The 19,927-nt window shown below is 41.7% G+C and overlaps 2 protein-coding genes across 5 annotated transcripts in view; both read left to right on the top strand.

Annotated features, from left to right (window-relative positions):
* The first annotated feature begins 377 nt into the window (after window positions 1-377).
* On the top strand, window positions 378-4,562 carry rpain (RPA interacting protein). Of its 2 annotated transcripts, none has more exons than XM_028599726.1 (7): window positions 378-612; window positions 742-933; window positions 1,530-1,605; window positions 1,833-1,944; window positions 2,407-2,470; window positions 3,943-4,083; window positions 4,424-4,562. In XM_028599726.1, exons 1-7 carry the CDS (start codon window positions 541-543, stop codon window positions 4,451-4,453), a joined length of 687 nt encoding a protein of 228 aa, XP_028455527.1. In that variant the 5' UTR covers window positions 378-540; the 3' UTR covers window positions 4,454-4,562. The 2 variants fall into 2 exon arrangements, with proteins under 2 accessions (XP_028455527.1, XP_028455528.1); XM_028599727.1 differs by having other exon boundaries at window positions 381-612; window positions 1,533-1,605.
* A 2,102-nt stretch (window positions 4,563-6,664) lies between these two features.
* Window positions 6,665-19,927, top strand: part of LOC114570173 (26S proteasome non-ATPase regulatory subunit 11A) — a 14,290-nt gene continuing 1,027 nt past the window's right edge. For 2 of the 3 annotated variants that reach the window (XR_003694480.1, XM_028600429.1), the window contains exons 1-12: window positions 6,665-7,100; window positions 7,793-7,894; window positions 8,991-9,187; window positions 10,534-10,591; window positions 10,980-11,174; window positions 13,349-13,493; window positions 13,605-13,665; window positions 14,393-14,455; window positions 15,009-15,134; window positions 16,293-16,328; window positions 16,406-16,475; window positions 16,763-16,906. Coding sequence is in view for 2 of the 3 variants with exons in the window: in XM_028600429.1 (XP_028456230.1) it covers window positions 7,010-7,100; window positions 7,793-7,894; window positions 8,991-9,187; window positions 10,534-10,591; window positions 10,980-11,174; window positions 13,349-13,493; window positions 13,605-13,665; window positions 14,393-14,455; window positions 15,009-15,134; window positions 16,293-16,328; window positions 16,406-16,475; window positions 16,763-16,905 (1,287 nt within the window). In the remaining variant the exon portion in view is untranslated. The remainder of the gene's footprint in view (window positions 7,101-7,792; window positions 7,895-8,990; window positions 9,188-10,533; window positions 10,592-10,979; window positions 11,175-13,348; window positions 13,494-13,604; window positions 13,666-14,392; window positions 14,456-15,008; window positions 15,135-16,292; window positions 16,329-16,405; window positions 16,476-16,762; window positions 16,907-19,927) is intronic. The other variant, XM_028600430.1, reaches the window with a different exon arrangement.

A 19,927-nucleotide genomic window follows, 5' to 3' on the forward strand; every position in this document is an offset into this window, starting at 1 on the left:
TCTGTGGGGAGAAGTTGTGTTTAAAAGTTAAGGACCAAGCAAGGAGCACTTGCTTGTGAAAATGTGATAGCTTAAAGGGGATTTTTCAAGTTTGTAGCTAAAACGACTTTAAGGCCTCCAAATGTTGTCACATTTTGTCCTGTAATTAAAAAAACTGAAACTTTCTGTTAATTAACTGGGTGTCTGTTGTAAACCAAAAAAAAAAAAAACTGAATGTTTTCTGTAATTTAATGTTGTGCAGCAAAGTAAAGAACACGTTCTGGTTTTGAATACACCTGTGCTTTTTCCTACTGTGACATGTCAACATGTCTGCCCTGAAAAAGGTCTATGAATCCTTCTTACATGACTGCAAGAAGTTTAACCATTTTTGGCAGCACAGAAGAACTACATAACCCATCAGGCACTCCGATGCAGCGCAAATCAACGTCCGGGTTACGAGGTTAAAAGCTGAAATGTTTTGGTCTTGAAGTCGTCCCTAATTTATTTTGCCAGTTTTGTTTGGAACGTTACGCTCGCTAGCTAGCGTCAGTAGCGGTACAGATGGACGCTTTGCACAGACACCGTTCACTTTATAAAGGAACAACTCCGCCATGGAAAGAAACATACCGCAAGGTGAGACATATCATGCTAACTTATCGGTTAGCTAGCTAGCTAGCTAGCATGTCGGGGGGGGGAGGAGGACGCCAGTTGTTGACATAGTTTAACACTGTGCTGTTCTGTTTTTTCTTATGACTTTTGTAGCGCTGCGTAGACAGACTAAAAAACAGCCGGTCGAGGCTGCTGGAGAGATATCGTCAGACGGCAGAGAGCCCGCAGCGCCCCGGCTCCGGGGCCTCCATCATAGTCCAGGAGGTGATGGAGGAGGAGTGGACCGCCCTGCAATCAGAGGACCGGAGACTGCCCTCGCTGTGGGGGCCAGAGGGAATGGCAGAGGTCGGTCTCTCTCCGTCTGTTACGTTGGTCTTTTTATTTTATTTATGTCTTTTCTTCTACATAGGCATCCTTTCTCTACTCCTTATTTGTTGTAATAGTTCGTTGACATGACCGTAGTAGTGAACAGATGCCGATTTTTCAGTGCATGTTTATTTTACACTTCTAGCCAACTGGATACCTACAAGACACTGTATCCTTGCGCACGTCTCATTAACATTGAGTGTATCAGTGCGCGGCACTATCTACAACATCTGTATATATTTCAATCTCTGTCTGGTGTTTGGCCCCAGAGAGAGCTACCTCCTACTTATTATTATTATTATTATTATTATTATTATTATTATTATTATTATTATTATTTTTTTTTTTTTTTTTTTTTTTTTAGATCTCATCTTTTTAATACCAAACTCAACATTTCTAAACATTAAATCAGTAACTAAAAAATACTTCTATAACAAATGACTGTATGAGAGAGCAAATAATTGGGGTGTCCCCATCTGGTGTGGATGCTGAATTCTGTTGTTTTTTTTTTCCAATCCACAAGTCTCTGAGTTTTATTTTATTCAGTGGAGGTGTGCTCTCTTTTCTTTCATAAGCAGATGTTTGGTGTCATGAAAGAGTATGATGAACTGGCAGTACTGGAAGAAATCCAACACGAGCTCATGTCTCAAGGTAAAACAACAACAACAACAACAACGTTTCCATTCCATTTTGGACATTAAACTAATGTCCAGTAAAATACCACATATCAAAATGATTATTGACCGTGGTACTCGCAGCAGGGTTGACATATTTCTGCAGATGCACTGGAAACAAGGAACCAGTAGATTTTGAGCCCCGACTAAAGCTGTGATGTATTTTATTTTATTTTTTTTTTTTTTTTTTTTTTTGTGCCCCAGAAATGTCTATTATTGAAGAGTTCGAGAGGAACTTGCAGTTTGAGCAGCAGTACATATCATCTGTTGTGGAGGGGATGGAGGAGATGCATATTATTTGCCCCATATGTCACATGTGAGTCATAGAAATTACTGCTATAACTTCATTGATATTGACGAAGACTGATAGTTATCTATCTCTCTCTCACTCACACACACACACACACACACACACACACTGGCACTCATAAGATTATGAACCCATGCTAAAGTTGACAAAAAGAGGGAAAGAAAATTTGTCCTTAAGGGTTGGATTTTTTCCTCATTTTCTTTTAATTAAGGCATTAAAATCAATTTCCAAAAGATGGCTTTTTTTTTTTTTTTTTTTTTAATATTCCTCTTTAGTCAACTTTAGCATGGGTTCATAAACTTATGAGTGCCACTGTATATCTACAAACTTTTTAACTACTGTAAAGTTACACTAATTTCCAACCAGTGGAAGTCAGTATGTCTTAAACGTTTTCTCTATTTTCAACTGCGTCAAGTTGATAACACCTTTTTAATGATTCAACATTAGCATGCTTATTTTGTCTTTTAGGAACAACTTGAACATCAACAGCCATTTCATCTCTTGTCCCTGTGGACTGAACATTAACAATACGGTTTGTTTTTTCTTGATCCTATTTTTAAAAAAAAAAAAAAAAAAAGGGACAAATGAGGACACTTGCCACTCATGACTCGGGCAGATTAGAATACACAGACACAAAAGTTAGACACACAAACTTTATTCTTAATATACACACACACACACACACACACACACACACACACACACACACACACACACACACACACAGTACAATGTAGTCAACTTCTATTACTGCATTTCAACCCGTCCTAAATGGCGTATGTATGCCATTGTTGGCGTGTTATCAAGAGGCATACTTGCTTTTTGGCTGTATACAGCGTAGACATACACGCGGATAGCTCAAAATGCGTACAGATGACCCGCCATTTGGCTTAAGAAAGTGGGCGTGTATGTTTACGCGAAGTCATGATATCACGTTGCGTCTTAAGTACAAGCAACAGCAAACTGCTATACATGCAGCATCCGGGGAGCAACTTGGGGATCAGTGTAGTGCTCGGGGACAATTTGACATGAGCCTCCAAATGCTTAAATGCGCTAAGAAATCAGGAAAAACAAAGGCTTCTTATAACTCCAGACCTTGCCTGAGAATCAGCATGTTTCTAAGTTTTCTTTGTTATAAAAAGTAATCCAGTGATAGCTGTATATACATCCATGGGTGCATTGCAAATAGGAACTGATAGTAGCTAATTTGAGATACTTTTTTTAGTGGTGCAGAATTGCCTTTAATAATACAATTTTTAATACCGGCCGAAAGAACATTATACCTTCTGTTTACATCTGTTCTAGAACTTAACGCTTGATATAATGCATGAGTAAGTCAAAAACATTACTAAGGCAGACAGCCCCATCAACATGATTCCTTATTCATTCATACATTGATATTTGTACTGTAAATCTGTCGCCATACAAAAAAACCCCAACAAATTTAAAATTTGAACAAAACAGTGTGTCGGTATTTTGGACCGGCTATGACCGTGGATCACACCGTGATCTCAGCCGGTTTGTCATTTTGGTCGTAAACAACCAAGTCTCTGCTGAGTTTGCAGCAGAGAGCTGGCAGGGTAAACACTCTTTGATGTGCGATACAACTGATTTGGACATTTGCATTCTCAAATGATGCTCCGCCGCGTAATGTCTAGATAATTACAGGTTTGCAGTGCACGCAGGGTGCACGATTAACTTTTTGTCCGCCAGCAAAACAGCGAGTGAAAGTAAAAAATTTGACCAGCCACTCTAGATTACTGTTTTTTTCTTTTGGCTGTAAAGCAAATGTACCATCCACTTGCATATTTTGCCAGCATTTGGCTGGTAGATGGTGCTAATTTTGTACCCTGAGTGCACGTGTGAAAAGGGGCTTTAAGTCATGCCTGGATAGACTATGTGGTGACTCGGCTAAAAGCCTGTAAATAAAGGAAGAGAAACCCCGTGAAGGAGTAAGTGAGGTCTCTAGTTAAAATGCTGCAACGTTGTACACCTTGTCTTTAGAATCAGAGCATCACGCCCGATGTCCTGCGGCATCTTCTGGAGTCCGCGGTATCCGAGCACATGGAGGACTGTTTCCACAACCCGGTTTTCTCAGTAGCTCCACACACAGACGGCTCTCTCAACCTGATCATAAGCTGCAAGGTAGGGCACTGCCAAGTCATTTGTAAAGTAGTTTCAGGAAGTCCATAGCCAAGAAAAAATGCGTTTTCAACTGCTGGAAGTTTAAAATTCATAACTCCCTGTTGAAGAGGATTTTTTTCCTTAGGCCTTTAGGTGCTTTTGTCGTAATGGAGGGCTGTATTTCCATATTATTGAGTATGTACTGGCCTGTTGCCCATGTACGTTCACTGCTACCTGACTGACCCAGTTTCCCTAATTTATAACAAAAACAAAAAGGAAATCAGTGTGCCACACATTAACTGTAGAATCACGAAATATTTGCCTATTTATTTTTATTTTTTTTTTCTTCTTCTGCTTTCAGGTTTGTTACTTCCTGTCCATTGTCCTGTGAAAGCAGATGGCCACTTTTATTTTTATAATATTACTTTAACGTGTGATATTTGATTTTGAGTTTTTTGTGCTCTCTGTATATATTGTGAAATAAAGACTTCTGAATTGAATGTGTTATTTATTGTACTGTATGCTACCCCATCTCTAACTACCATTTCATACCAATGATCATAACTAGGTTATGATGAATTTGTGCATGCATCATTTTACCATTGCAAAGTATAACAAACAATTAGGAAATTCAAGTTCCTTAAACGGAACCTGACTGCTGGACTTCCATTACAGAAGTTGCTGAAACTTCTGTAATGGAAGTCCGTTGCTGACGGAAAATCCGCGGGATTTCACTCATTTAGGCCGGATATCTGTTGCCTTGGGCTTCCTTTGTGTTGGCGTTCTAACCTGCGGTGGATTTCTGAGGACTATGGTTAACTGCTCCTCAGATCTCTGCAGGGTAAATCCAGACAGCTAGCTAGACTATCTGTCCAATCGGAGTTCTCTGTTGCACCACTGAAACAACTTTTAAACGTACACGTTCCACCAAAACAGTGGCAGTGGCACTGTGGCTTTTCCCAGTGCTTAGCACCGGGGAAAAACCAATGTGACTAATTCAACCTCCCAGCCCCAAAATACAAAGCTTCTATTATAATGCACACTACAGATGACGACAAAACATTGATTTATATATTTTTTTTTTTCTCTGGTGCAACCATTTCCGTGTAATTGGTTGGGATTATCTGTCTTGACAGTGAATTCTACACAAATACTCATACGTGTTTCTGCAGCTACAATATCAGCTCTGTTGATAATGCACCTACTGTATACTAGGGTGACCAGATTTCCCGAAGCTAAAACCGGGACCGTAGCGCTCGTGCACGCACACGCTTTTTAACGTGAACATGTGCCAGCCCAGGTCAGACATATCCACAGACGGTAACTTCATTATTTTGATCGTAGGCTCCTCATCTAATAATAGAGTTTTTTTCCTGTAAAATTAACAAAAATGCAGCAACAGCCTTTTTCAGTTTAGTGTGAGATTTATGTTGAGATTTTTTCTAAAAAAAGATTCTTTGAAGTGTTATTTATTCCAATAACACCAAAAGAATTAAAATTATTTATTGAAAATTTTGAGCATAACCACTTGCAAATATCTGTAGCCAAGGCATCATTTAGGCTACTCCTGCTTCCTGTTTGGCGTCTTTTGATGAGGAAGTAACCTCCTTAAATGTGCATATGACAATTATTCACCTCAATGATACATTAATTCATTTTAATTTATAATAGACCCCTGGACTGTAATATTTCAGATGTGTTTGAGCAAGATTTCTGCTCCTGTCCAAAACTTTGTGCACTTTCAAAATACAGTATATGTGTTCTCTGTGATTTGGAGGAGACGATGAGTCGTGACATTGAGAAAAATAAAGTTAGGTTAGTAGAGAAGAATAAAGAATAAAGTCACTATATTTCAGAAACTAATCTATACCTGCACCATATAGTCTGCTGTGCATTACGTGATTGCTCTGCTGATACAGCAGATCTCAGACCTCCTGACTGACACAGAGCCCCGTTTGGGTCTCTGAATGAGACAAATAGTTTAGCTAGAGAAGTAACTGAACGCTGCTCTACATCGGAGGTGGAAAACGTAAACTACAGAAATAAACGGGGCACAAACGCAACACATCTACCGCAGCATGGCCACAGCTGAGCGCGTCCATAAACCTGAAGCTGCGCTGCATTTTACAGAAAGAGTGGACACAAGCAGGTCTGCTTCAGAGCTCCGTGTGTGTGAGTCTGAACCGTAGACTGGAAACATCACGTCACAGGAACTTCAAACTAAATCATTAGCATTGCGCTCCTAAACTTTGTGTTGATGGCATCAATTTAGGCTATTACACTGATTTGGCTAGGATTCCTGGGCTGAAGACCCGGCAAAATCGGCTCCTGGTGTAAACCGGGACATTTTAGCGTCCCGACAGGCTTTTGTCGGGACTCGGGACAAACAATTGAAAATCGGGACTGTCCCGGTCAAATCGGGACGTCTGGTCACCCTAACCTATACGTTTGGCCACTTTGGCTTAATTTAATACTTTACATAAAGTTCATATATCTGCATGTAAAGTCCTAGTGATAAGCATAGCATAACTGTCTGAAATGCAATCATTCAAAACCTTAATACAGTAAATGTTCAAAACCAATGTTCAAAATATACGCAAGGAAGTTTTGCCTGTGGAAATACTGCCGGAACAATCGAGACACGATTTGATTAGGCTGCACATTTCAGACTAATCGAATAAATTAGACGCTTTTCCTGACGTCCGATACAACATTGATCACACTGAATAGTAGTCTATACACGACGGATCATCTACCATCAATAATGAACCTGACATTCAGTAATCCAATTGTTTCCTTTTTTTGGAAGTGCCTGCCCTTTTAGGCACGTAGAACTCGGCATCACCGGTAGCGGGCAGCATTGTTCCGATCGTGCGAACGACCAGACCGGAAAACAACTAGCTAGCTACTAGCTAGGCAGAGCGGAGCGGAGGCAGGCTGAGGAAAGATGGCAGCCGCGGCAGTGGCTGAGTTTCAGAGAGCACAGTCTCTCCTTGGAACAGACCGGAATGCCTCTATCGATATCTTACATTCTATAGGTAAATATGATTGCCACAATACGGCACTGGAATGAAAATAACCATACGCTCAGACACCGAAGCTATACACCCCTCCATGAAACCTGAAGCAGTTGAGTTAGCCAGCTAGCAGCTAAGCTAAGGTAGCTAGCCCAGTGCTGGCTGTCTCTTTTTTTTCTCATTGCTTGCACAGTGAGTCAGCAGCAGTGGGCTAGCCGGCTAGCAACGTACCGGCTAACTTATCACACAAGCTAACGTTATTCACCCCGGCTTATTCATTGGACTGTAACTTGTGTGCCAGCTGGCTAGTTAACGCTAGCGTGCAGCCAGCGTAGCTAGCAGCTATTCCTTGTCTTGTCAGATTGTAAGGCCGACATGGAAATTGATGTGAAACTGAATTGACTCCGTTAACACCACCTACTTTGTCACAGACTCTAGTCTAGTGTATGCTCATGTGCCGTACGATGCTTTATGTTGCTTATTAGAGCATAGTAATGTAGATAGCTAGCTGTCATTGTTGAATTTGACACATATTTCACATTCACCCCCAACCTATACATGATATAAAGTGACTTCATACTAGTCTCTAGATACAGAAGCATAGGAGTGTAACATCAGCACTTTTCACTGTTTGTTTTCTTTTCACGGTGATTGATATTAATACGGATCACATTACATCATCGTGTGTGTGTGTGTGTGTGTGTGTGTTGTAGTGAAGCGGGACATCCAGGAGAGCGATGAGGAGGCGGTGCGTGTTAAAGAGCAGAGCATCCTGGAGCTGGGTCGGCTGCTGGCCAAGACGGGACAGGCCGCAGGTAATGCAACAGGAACATGACCTGTATGTCCTGTTTTGATTTGTGCACACAACAAAGCTGTATCACTGCAGTTTTCCAACCTCAGTCAAACCACATCAACACCAGCCAAATGGCTTGAGAATATTTACATTTTACCAGCCACTCAGTAGATTGCCATGGTTGTTGTTGTTTTTTTTTCTGGTGAGTTAAGCAAATCTACCAGGCACTTTCATATGTTTACCATCTTACCATTTGGCTGGTTGACGGTGCTAATTTTGAACTCTGGAGATAAGGTAGTACCGGAACCAAAACTGTTTTTTCAAAGGGCAGCTCTGAGGAATTTGTTCTTGAGTCTACGTGTAGATATGATCCCCCTGTCAGCAAACCTGCCAGAAGACGTCAAAGGATCTTCTTTGGATCTTTCTGCCTTTTTAAAATAAAAATACCATGCAAAGGAAGGTAGTAGCTATTGAAGTTTGAGTGGCCTTTGAGTGAAAGGTTTGTTCCTGCCACACATTTGGACCAGTGGAAGTGCTGCAAATCATAATTTTTTTTGGGGCTTTTCCACCTTTTTAATGGATAGGACAGCTAGGTGAGAAAGGGGAGCGAGAGAGAAGGGGGAAGACATGCAGGGAATCGTCACAGGTCGGACTCGAACCCTGGCCCTCTGCGTCGAGGCATGAGCCTCTCAGTATATGTGCGCCTGCCCTACCCACTGAGGCAACCCGGCCACACGAAGTGCTGCACTTCTTTGCAGCTGAACAGAAAGAAAGAACGACGTTCAACAATTAGAGTGGCGCTATAAGTGGCTGTGTCCAAAATCATTCCCTGTTCATAAACGTGATTCAATCAGGACCCCTAACTTTTCCCTAAATAACTAGAGAGCAGCCTGTAATGTTCTTTTTTTTTTTTTAAATCATTTTTTGGTTTCAGCTGGGTAACAATTTGGAATTAGGAGTGTGTTTGTTTCAAATGCGTTTTGCAACTTTTTTTAATAATCTGATTCACCCAGATAAAATGTTTGCATTCACCAGCCATTTTCGAGCTGTTTTCTATACATACATACATACTTGTGTACAGTACTTCTTTCTTTTCCTCCCACCCCTATTTTTTTCAGAGCTAGGGGGCCTGCTGAAATACGTCCGCCCCTTCCTCAACTCCATCTCCAAGGCCAAGGCAGCCCGGCTGGTCCGCTCCCTGCTGGACATGTTCCTGGATATGGAAGCTGCGACAGGTCAGGAGGTAGAGCTCTGCCTGGAGTGCATAGAGTGGGCCAAGGCTGAGAAGAGAACCTTCCTCAGGCAGGCGCTAGAGGTGAGCCGCGGTGCTGTTGCAGGGCTCGTTTCACCCCCAGTGGTCTTTTTCAGGTTTGTCTGGGCAAGGAAGTGGCCCGAGAGTGTGGGTCTCTGAACTTTTCCAAACAAACATGTGATGTGGTTCGGGGGGGGGGGGCTTTACGCAGAGCTTTTGCCGTGGCCTACGTTAGCGGCCTGAGGTTTATACTTGTGCGCTGGTGTCTGCGTCATTCTGGCGTATCTCTTTAACCCTCGTGTTGTCCTCCCGCCCATTATGCAACCTTTTCTTTTCCCGATGTTTTCGTCACTTTTCTTCGGCGCTTTTTTGATGTTTGTATTCTGCACTTTTTCGACATTTTTATTTTTTTGTACTGTTATTTTCCCTGACGTTTTTTTTTTTTAAAGCTTTTTCCGTCATTTTTGTCACCTTTTTCAACGTTCTTTTATCAATTTTTTTTTTTTTTTTTTTTCTTCAAATGCTATAAAACCCCAAATTCAAAGAAATAAGTGAACTGATCATTTATTTTACCTGTAAAGAGCATTGTATGGAACCATCCGCGTTATTACTTTTGGAAATTTTGGTTGACCGAAACCCACATTTCTGATTTAGAAAATGGGTCAAATATGACCCGAGGACAACAGGGGTGTTAAGAGAACAGCAGGGCCGGCATGGATGTGTGTATGCGTGGGAAGTGTGTGGTACAGCGAGCGAAGTGGTGACGGGGGGGATCAGTTTGGAGCGAGTACCGACTCTGGGGGCGCAGACGGAGAAACAAAGTGTCTCCCCTGTGCTTTCTGACCACGGTGGGAAATGTGTAGCAGGAAAGAGTTAACGCTCGCCTTGATTTCATGTTGTTTATGGGGACCCGGAAATGTGACGCCACCAAGCCACGGCCGAGCAGACCAATCACAATTGTTGCAGAGGTGCCTGTCAGGCTAATGCGTACGGTCCGTATCTTCACGTACCTACGTACGTACCCACGGCGGTTTCTAAACGCAAGAGAATAAATTGGCCTTTAGAATCGACTTGTTCGGCGGCTGTACGGTTTAGGCTCAATTGGCGCCGGACAGTCTGGCGATAACACAGGTCTTCCCATTCATTTTGAATAGGGTTAGTGTGTTTAGGCTAAGGCCAAAATTTGAATGTGCATCCAGATTTATATCTGTACGTATATAAAACAGCTGCACAGAATAAATCTCCATGGTAACATATGTATCACTGCTTTCATGAAACCACGTTTAACCACTGCCACGATAACTGGAAAATCCCGGCTTAATCCGCTATCTAGGCTTTGTGAACTAGCCCTCTGAGCACTGAAATGGTGTCTTTTTTTTTTTCTTCTTCTTTTTCTTCTCTCTCCTCAGGCTCGCCTCATCTCACTGTATTTCGACACAAAATGCTACCAGGAGGCACTACAACTGGGTACGTGTTGTAGCTCTTGGAATGGTTGTTATTAATGTCCTGGCTAATTACCAAAAGTAATACCTTGTGTATGTGTAAAACATCAAAACAAGGACGGAGAATGTCAGCCTTCTAATGGAGGACGTTTTCCACCTATTTGGACCAAAAACCTGCAGAAACATCCAGGGTTCAACATCAACTTATTGTCCACCAGCCAAACGGCTAGTGAATGTTGACATTTTCAGTCTCAATACATTACCATTAGTTTTTTTTTTTTTTTTTTTTGGTGAGTGAAGCAAATCAACCAGCCACCTGGATGTTTTACCAGCGTTTGGCTAAGGTTGATGGTGATCATCTTGGGACCCCTGGAAACGTCGCGTTGCCTCTTAAACCTCCTCCCCTTCTCCAGGCACCCAGCTGCTGCACGAGCTGAAGAAGATGGACGACAAGGCCCTGCTGGTGGAGGTGCAGCTGCTGGAGAGCAAGACGTACCACGGGCTCAGCAACCTGGCCAAGGCGCGCGCCGCCCTCACCTCTGCCAGGACCACCGCCAACGCCATCTACTGCCCGCCGAAACTACAAGCGGCTCTAGACATGCAGTCAGGTACGAAGCAGGACAAACGACTCGACCACATCGCACTGCTGTGAGCTATCGGTTTGTCCAGCTGCAGGGGAGCTCTAGAATGTACAGTAACCAGACCAAACATTTAGGCACGCTCTCCCATTGAAGTGAATGAGAAGACGTGTGTGAACGTTTGACTGGTACTGTATATCAGTCCCTCCAGAAAAACGCGATTATGCGCTCGCATAATTCAATGCATAATCAGCCAAAGTCCGCATATTCATGCGGGGGCCGCATTTTTTCAAATATGCCGCACTTTCGCCGCATAAATTGCCGATTTCCGCGCAAAATATGCGGGGCTTGCATGATTTCATAATCCCCGCATTTTCGTTGCAAAAAAGTCGCATACATCTCAGCAGAAAGTTGAAAAAAAAAAGTTGCGTTTACTTCACACAAGAGCAGCCATTTTCCCCTGTTGCCATGGCAACATTATGAAGTGACGTAATTAAAGTTGGTATCCGATAAGAAAGCTATCTTAATATCTGATGTCTACTCACATTTCTCTAAGTGCTCCTGCTGTCTATAACATTAACGATTTTTTGAAAGTCTCTCTTTTGTATCTTTTATTTCCTTCTGTTTAGACTACTTTTATTTTTACTTTAATATTATATTATTTGTATATATTTTTGTATCTTATTTGTTTACTTATTGCAATGACTGAATATCTGTAAACTATTTTTGGAAATTAAGTTTAAAAAAAGCAGGTTGTTTTTGCACGTTCCCGCGATTTTTGCAAGTTCCTGCAATTTCATCGCATTAAAATTGCATAAATATCCCGCATATTCCATCACATTTTTTTAAGAAAACGTGCCGCATAATCAAGGATTTTTGCCCGAAACAATCACAAAAAAGAAAAGGAAGGACTGGTATATACCGCTCATTAGGGGGCGGGGCAGACCTCACGGTTCGGTACGACTTCGGTACAATGGAGGGAAAAGCCAAACAATGTGCATGTCTCAGGCTGTACCACCTAGTGTCATCCAGTCTCTCCCCCTGAGCTAGCTGCAACAGCCTGAAGTGTGTAAAGTAAGATGTAAACAGTAAACCGTAAGTACCCCACATCATCTCCACACTCCGTCTGGGACTTGTAAACAAAATAAAACCAGCAGCCATAAAACTACATGAAAATACAGCGTCTCTCTTCTCTGCTAAGACGACCGAAATCACGTGATTAACGCAACGTTATCCCGGCGTCTCCCGGGCCATTTTTCTGCTCCCTGCCTGGCTAAAGGTCATTGAGTTAGCCCGAAGAAACCAGGGCGCCCGTCCCAACTAACGTTACGGCTCGGAGCCACGACGTTGGAAACGTAACGCCGATCTGCAGCACCAGTCTTATCCATCCCCTCTCTCGCCTGTACCACTGGAACCGACCGGGGAAACCAACGTTTGTCCAAACTTGCGATCTTAAAGAGGCCACTCTCGTGGGTCGCCTCCCCTCGCCACACTCGTCCCTAGTGCTGCTACTATAGGCGGAGCTCGGCGCCAGAGCTTCAGAGCTAAGGCGGGGCTACAGATTAGGTGTCCCTAAAGAATCTGCGTATCTACCAGTAGTTCCGCATTACGTGAATTCATTTGTACAGTGTATTCTGCGTGTAAATTCACGCACCGAACCGTGACGCACCGAACCGTTTCGGTTCAATACGAATACATGTACCGTTCCACCCCTATTGAACACACAACCCACATTTTTGATCAAGGTCTCTTTTATTTTCAAATATAACAAACGAAAGATATACAATTCACACATGAAATAGTCAAGCCTAGTTCCTGTCCATACAAACAACCCAAACAACTTCCCAGTGCCCCCCACCCACAGGTACTGGACCCCCAGCAAATTTCCATGCATCCCGACATACTCAAATGAGTCTGCAGAGTCGTACATATATCATTCAAATATCTAAGTAAATAAAAGAAAAAGACATCAATAAATAATAATAATAATAAATCGAAAAATAAAAGTATGCACACACAATTGGGTTACATAGAAATGTTAGTAGCTGCCGTGCCTTCTACAAAGGAAATAAATGGCTGCCAAATGATATAGAAATAGCCCACATTTTTTAAGTTTATGAAAACACGGTGGGTGAAGAAAACTGGAGTTGCTATTTTCCGTTGAAGTTAACCTGGCGTGTGTGCGTGTGTGTGTGTCTCTCCAGGAATCACCCACGCAGCAGAGGAGAAAGACTGGAAGACGGCGTACTCCTACTTCTACGAGGCCTTTGAGGGCTACGACTCCATCGACAGCCCCCGGGCCATCACAGCCCTCAAATACATGCTGCTCTGCAAAATCATGCTCAATTTGTAAGTGGCATACTACTCCGTACTGGCTCAATCCACTGGGAGAGAAGCCAGAATGGGTCCAAGTGGGTGTTTGCCCTGCTGTGTCTTGATTCATATGGTTTCCGTTTTCAGGCCAGAGGACGTCCAGGCCCTCATCAGTGGCAAGCTAGCTCTGCGGTACGCAGGCAGACAGGTAGCACTCTTCTTTTCTTAAGAATTTGAATTCGAATGAATCGGCGATAGACCAGTCCGACAGGCAGCTTAGATCGAACGTACCACATGCGTATGTGGACCGTTTGTTCAGCGGCTGCTGCAACGCGACATTTCCGCTACAGCCTAATCAACGACAGTGGCTGCACCGGCTCGGCTGTCTCGCCTCCCGCTTTTTCAACCTGGCATCTCCATTTCAGGATGGAAGTTGTTTTACTGTGGACGTAGCCTCGTTCTTTGAGCACAATATCTTCTCCATAGCCATAAGTGCATATTGGTCTCGCAAATTGCCACAGCTTATCTATTCTGGGATATGAGGTGGGGAAAAAAAACCCGCCCTTGGCCTTTTCCCACTTCTTTAACCCAGGGAGCCGAAATTATAACTATGAAGACAGGGGATGGTGGTTTGAACCATCTAGCTAACAGCTCAATTAGCTAGCTGGCTACAGCTGATCCAATCTTGGACTCCCTTGTTTAAAGAACTTACTAAGAACGTTGAATCTTCCACCGTTGTCATTGTAAACGGCATAATGTGCCATCAGAGAACAGAGAGCTGGACAGGTGTAACGACGAGGGGCAGTCCTTAAAAGTTCTATTTAATTTGATTAAATCGATCGCTTTGGCTGGACTTTCCGTATTTACTTATTTATGTTGTATGCACACACACCCATAGCCTTTTTGTTAATATTCTTTCTTTCTTTTTTCAACAGACAGACTCCCTGAAATGTGTGGCACAAGCCAGCAAGAACCGGTCGCTGGCCGACTTTGAAAAGGTTTGTGTCTAGAGTTTGATGCTGAATGGGGGCATCTTAATTAGAGCTGGGCAATATATCGATATTATATGGATATCGTGATACGAGACTAGATATCGTCTTAGATTTTGGATATCGTAATAGGACATAAGTGTTGTCTTTTCCTGGTTTTAAAGGCAGAATTACAGTAAAGTGATGTACTTTTCTGAAGTTACCAGACTGCTGTAACTGTTCTATTGTTTGCCTTTACCCACTTAGTCATTATATCCACATTACTGATGATTATTCATAAAAAATTCCATTGTGTAAATATTCTGTGAAAGCACCAATGGTCAACACTACAATATCGTTGCAGTATCGAGGTATTTGGTCAAAAATATTGTGATATTGGATTTTCTCTATATCGCCCAGCCCTATTATTAATTAACTATTACATGTTCTTGAACAACATTCTGAAGGAAACTGCTGATTACACCGTCTGCCTCTCAGCACGTTTGATTTTTTTTTTTTTATTTAAATCATGCTTTTAGCCTCTAATTTGTCATTGTCCTGTTCCCACCCTCCTCCCCCAAAGGCACTAACAGAGTACAAAGCAGAGCTGAGGGATGACCCCATCATCAGCACCCATCTGACCAAACTGTATGACAACCTGCTGGAGCAGAACCTCATCAGGGTCATCGAGCCCTTCTCCAGGGTCCAGGTAAACCCCTTCAACAGCCGTCCGTATTCGACCACAGTCGGCTCAGACAGACACACAACCTTATCCAGGATATGGATAGGTCTTGGTCCAGTGCCTAAGCATTCAATCAGAGAGTTTTTGTCAGATTAATAAAACCGTACTATGCAAAGTTAGACATTGAAAGAAATAATCAGCCTTTGGTAGTGAAACTCGTGCATTCCACACTGGTTTATGAAGACTAAACCTACCGAAGTCTGGCCCATATTTACGTTTGTAGAGCCGATCTCTGTGGCAAAGTGCGCCTGGCGTAGCCTGTTTTCATTGACAGTAGTTGAAGATAGTGCAGCGACTGGTCTGCTTAGGCTACGTTTTCTCAGTTAGCCTTTTAAAGTGATATCAGATTAGTAAACCGAATGGGCCTTTGGACCATTGGATGAATGGTTGCTGATAATGGGCAATGTGGATATTGCATTAGAGATTTGCCACTTCTTTCTACAACAGTCTTTTGCAATTATGTAAGCACATAATGTAATCTGAAAACTGCTGCCCTGATTTAAAAAACAACAACAATGCAACTGATCTCAGCTGGTATTCTGTCTATAATGGAGTGGAATGGAATTTTCTAAGTTACCCCAAACTTTTGACCGGTAGTGTATTAAAAAAAAAAAAAAAAATAATAATCCAGAAACGCGTAACCAAACATAAACAGATTTCCCTAACTTTAGTTATTTGTAGTTATTTATGAGTCCTCAGTAAAATAATACGATACATTTGTTTTATTGTCACAACAGAACAGAGGAACATCTAAATCTATTTAAGTTCCGATGAATTAAAAATACAAACTTAAGATATGAAACTTAAAAGTCCATTGACCAAAAACACAATAACAACAAAAAGAAAAATCAAAGAGTGTTATCAACAGGGAGGTTGTAGAGCGCCCTCTGGTGGACAAACTATGCAACGCCTACACTCAGAACATGTTAGAAGGGTGCTTTGTCCGTTTTTTTAATTAGATTTTTTAAATATTCATTTATCGGCCATTATAAATGCCTAATATCTGCCGATAATATCTACACGTGGTTATATATATGCCGGCTGATGTACACCCTGACTTACTGATAGACTTGTAGCATACTTATTGAAATGTCTTTTAATCATTGTCTTTCTTTTGTCTAACAGATAGCACACATTTCCTCCCTCATCAAACTATCCAAGGTAAGACTTTGCTCATCTTCATCAATGTTCCCTTTTAGACTTATACACTCGTATTTTTTGACAATACCCACAATCAGATTGTGTCTGCTTTGCAGGGAGACGTGGAGAGGAAGTTGTCGCAGATGATCCTGGACGAGAAGTTTCACGGTATGTGTATGCACCTCTTCTAGTATACGCCACATGCCCGATAGCTAAATCTGAGCATTTCCTTGGTGTTTTGTGGTCGTCCTGCAGATGAGTCTGATTTTTAAGCTCACTATGTGTTGCAGTTGCTTTGTGCCATCAGAGTTCATAATGCTTTGTTGTTGTTGTTTTGTTTTTTTTAAATGAGCGAGTGCGCCTTTAATCGGCAGCCATCCTATAGCTTTTTTTTTTTACCGTTTTTTTTCCTCTCTCTGTTTTCTTCCCTTTATCTCCCCAACCCGACCTGGCAGGTATTTTGGACCAAGGTGAAGGAGTGCTGATTGTCTTCGAGGAGCCGGTGGTGGACAAGACATACGAGGCGGCCCTGGAGACCATTCAGAACATGAGCAAAGTGGTGGACGCGCTCTACAACAAAGCCAAGAAGCTAACATAAGGTCAGCCCCAGTAGAACTGGTCATGTCGAGGCCACAAGCTGGTCCCAGGTTAGCGCAAACGCCATGAAGCCCCAACATTTCAGACAAGAAACCACAACACCAGCACCGCTGTAATGTGATGCATACGGTGGTGGTGGTGGTGTTGTTGTTTGTTGTTGTCTTTTACTTGCACCGCTGTACCCTGTCTGCACAACCAATTTACCCTCGGATACTAATACAGAAACCTAACCTTAGGGCTGGGAAAAAAATTGATTTGATTTAAAAATCGAGTTGGTAGGTCAAATCGATTCATATTTTCAAAAAAAGCGATTTCTTTTTTTTAATCCAAATACAGTATAAATAATTTGGATGTTTAACAATCTTGGTTGCACACTGCACAGTGACTTTTCACTTAGAGAAAGGGTTTGCCTTTGCAATTATGTTTATGTTGATGCACTTTAATTAAATACAATAAATATATATTTTTAAAATGTATTTACAGTTCGCAGTTATTTTGTTTTAAATGGAAGGGGAGGAAAAATCAAATCGTAAATCAAGTTTTTTATAAAAAAAATTAAGATTTTTTTTAGGGAAACAAATCGCCCAGCTCTACCTAACTTATACTTTAGCTTTGAAAATTTCACTTTTTTTTTCCTGACGTCTGTTAGTTTCAAAATCCCTCACAGCATGGCCCTGCTGAGATTTTCTGACAACAGCAGCAGAATTACAAGGACCTCAACTCTGTCATTCCCTCAAGTAGGCCTCGTTTTTTTTTCAACCTGGACCCTTTTTTCCTGTGTTCTAAGTGACCGATGGGAACAACAATCTCTGACATCGGTCCAGTATTAAGAGAGATCGCTGCAGTCGGCAGTCAGCAAAACAAGTTACAATGTGAGTTAATAGGGCAGTTGTCCAGCTTGTATTTACCTTCACAAAAGTGCTGGTTTAGCCACTGACAGACTCAGATTAATATTCTAAGTGTCTGACAACATTATGGGAAGGATTTCTAAGGAGGTCGACATTTCTGTTGAAGAGTTTAGGTCCTTTTTTTTTTTTTTTTTTTTTTTTTTTACACAGAAAACATTTGCAAAATTGTGTTCGCTAAAGCCACCAGACTCGGATGTAAATAAACCGTTTTAGCAGCATAAAATACACTTCATTCAAAGTCAACAGGAACAAAATAAAACTGAGAAGCCATTTTGGGTCATCTTTCCACTTTTCCAGCCATAACAACTCTAGGTTTAGTTGAAATAAAGACATGGTTTACAGATTTACATTTGAAAATATGTTGGCTCTATACGCGCTAAAAGTATTGTTTTTTTAAATGGAGTCTGGTGGGTTTAGCGCTAGCGACTTCAGAGCTGTTTCTGGTTAAACAGAAAGGTCTCAAAGAGCTTTTAAATATCCATCTCTGTAGGGATCCTTTCCATAATGTTGTCAGACACTTAGAATATTAATCTGAGTCTGTCAGCGGCAAACAAGCACTTTTGTGAAGGTAAGTACAAACTGGGCAATTGCCCTATTAACTTACATTGTAGCTCGTCTCTCCGCTGCCGACTGCAGCGATCTCTCTTAATACTGGACCGATGTCAAAGATTGTTGTTCCCATCAGTCACTTAGAAACAAACATAGGACAATAATAAAAAAAAACATGGTAGTTACCCTTTAAAGCCACCAAGAATTCCATTCCATATCAGAACCAGTGTTGGTCATCTTACTTTGAAAAAGTAATTAGTTACAAATTACTTCTCCCAAAAAGTAATTCAGTTAGTAGGCTAACTCAGTTTCCACATTGTAAATGTGATTAGTTACTCAGCAAAGTAACTGTGACGTTATTTTACGCTATTACGTTCTATAACATCTTCAAATAGGTTTATATTAACTGATTGAAGAATAAAAACACTATATATACAGTATTTTAGAACATTTGGTATTTAGGAGAGCTCTGAACGACTCCGACTCCACAGTGGACAGGGGTAGCATGTTTTCAACAACAACATACCTTGCAATCCATGTGTTCAGTGGCTCCGTCTCCTTCGCCGGAGCTCACGCTAGCTGCATTTGGGGTTGGGTTAGCAGCAGCAACAAGTATCGTATTAGCATGTGTTGATGTGAGTGGCCTGATAAGATTGGAGTTGCTTGAGGCAGACGTGGATAAAGTCTTTTTTCCGGGGCATAGCGTGCATGTTACATAAACATTCTTGCCTTTTAATTTCAATGAGCGACAAGTAGTGCCGGTACTTCCAGTTTGAGAACGCTACCTTTGAATTTCCCTGGCTCGTCGCCATATTGGCTGTCTTGTGTTTAGTGATAGTCAGAGCGTGCAGTAAGACAGCGTGAGCCCACCCAGCCAGTCATCATCGCATTTGTAACCCCCCCCCCCCCCCCCCCTGCTCTCTCCAGGCAGCTGGTATGTAGCCAAAGCCTGACACCTTGCACTTCCTTCAACCAAACTGTAGTAACGCGCCACTTTACATTCTCAGTAACGATAACTGCATTGTAACGATGGGAAAAGTAATTAATTAGATTACTCAGTTACTGAAAAAATAACGCCGTTATACTTAAACCCCGTTACTCCCAACACTGATCAGAACTGCCCCAGATTTTTTTTTTGTTAAAAAAAGTGGCTTAAGGAAAATCAAGAATGCAATCATAAATTTACACATAGATCACATAAATCGATAACTGATCCAACAACTTCGACTGCCCAGGCACTGGGGATGGAAATGTGCTTTTAGCTACATCTCTGAAATGACTGTTTGTACGTAGTCCCTGTCAAATACACTTTAAATAAATCAATAAATCAATTCAATAAAAAGCAAGGTGTAGCAACCTAAATATAACTAAATAAATATAACATTTTTGTATGCCTTCAGTGAGAATCTACAATGTAAATAGTCATGAAAATAAAAAGGAAACTCATTGAATGAGAAAGTGTGTCCAAACTTTTGGCCTGTACTGTACCTTTTGGTGTATTCCAACTGTCTTGTGCGACGATAATGTAATGGATTACATCATATTCATTCAACTGTTTTTCCTCCT

This window comes from Perca flavescens, chromosome 15 (genome assembly GCF_004354835.1).
Source record: "Perca flavescens isolate YP-PL-M2 chromosome 15, PFLA_1.0, whole genome shotgun sequence".
Taxonomy (NCBI): Eukaryota; Metazoa; Chordata; class Actinopteri; order Perciformes; family Percidae; genus Perca; species Perca flavescens.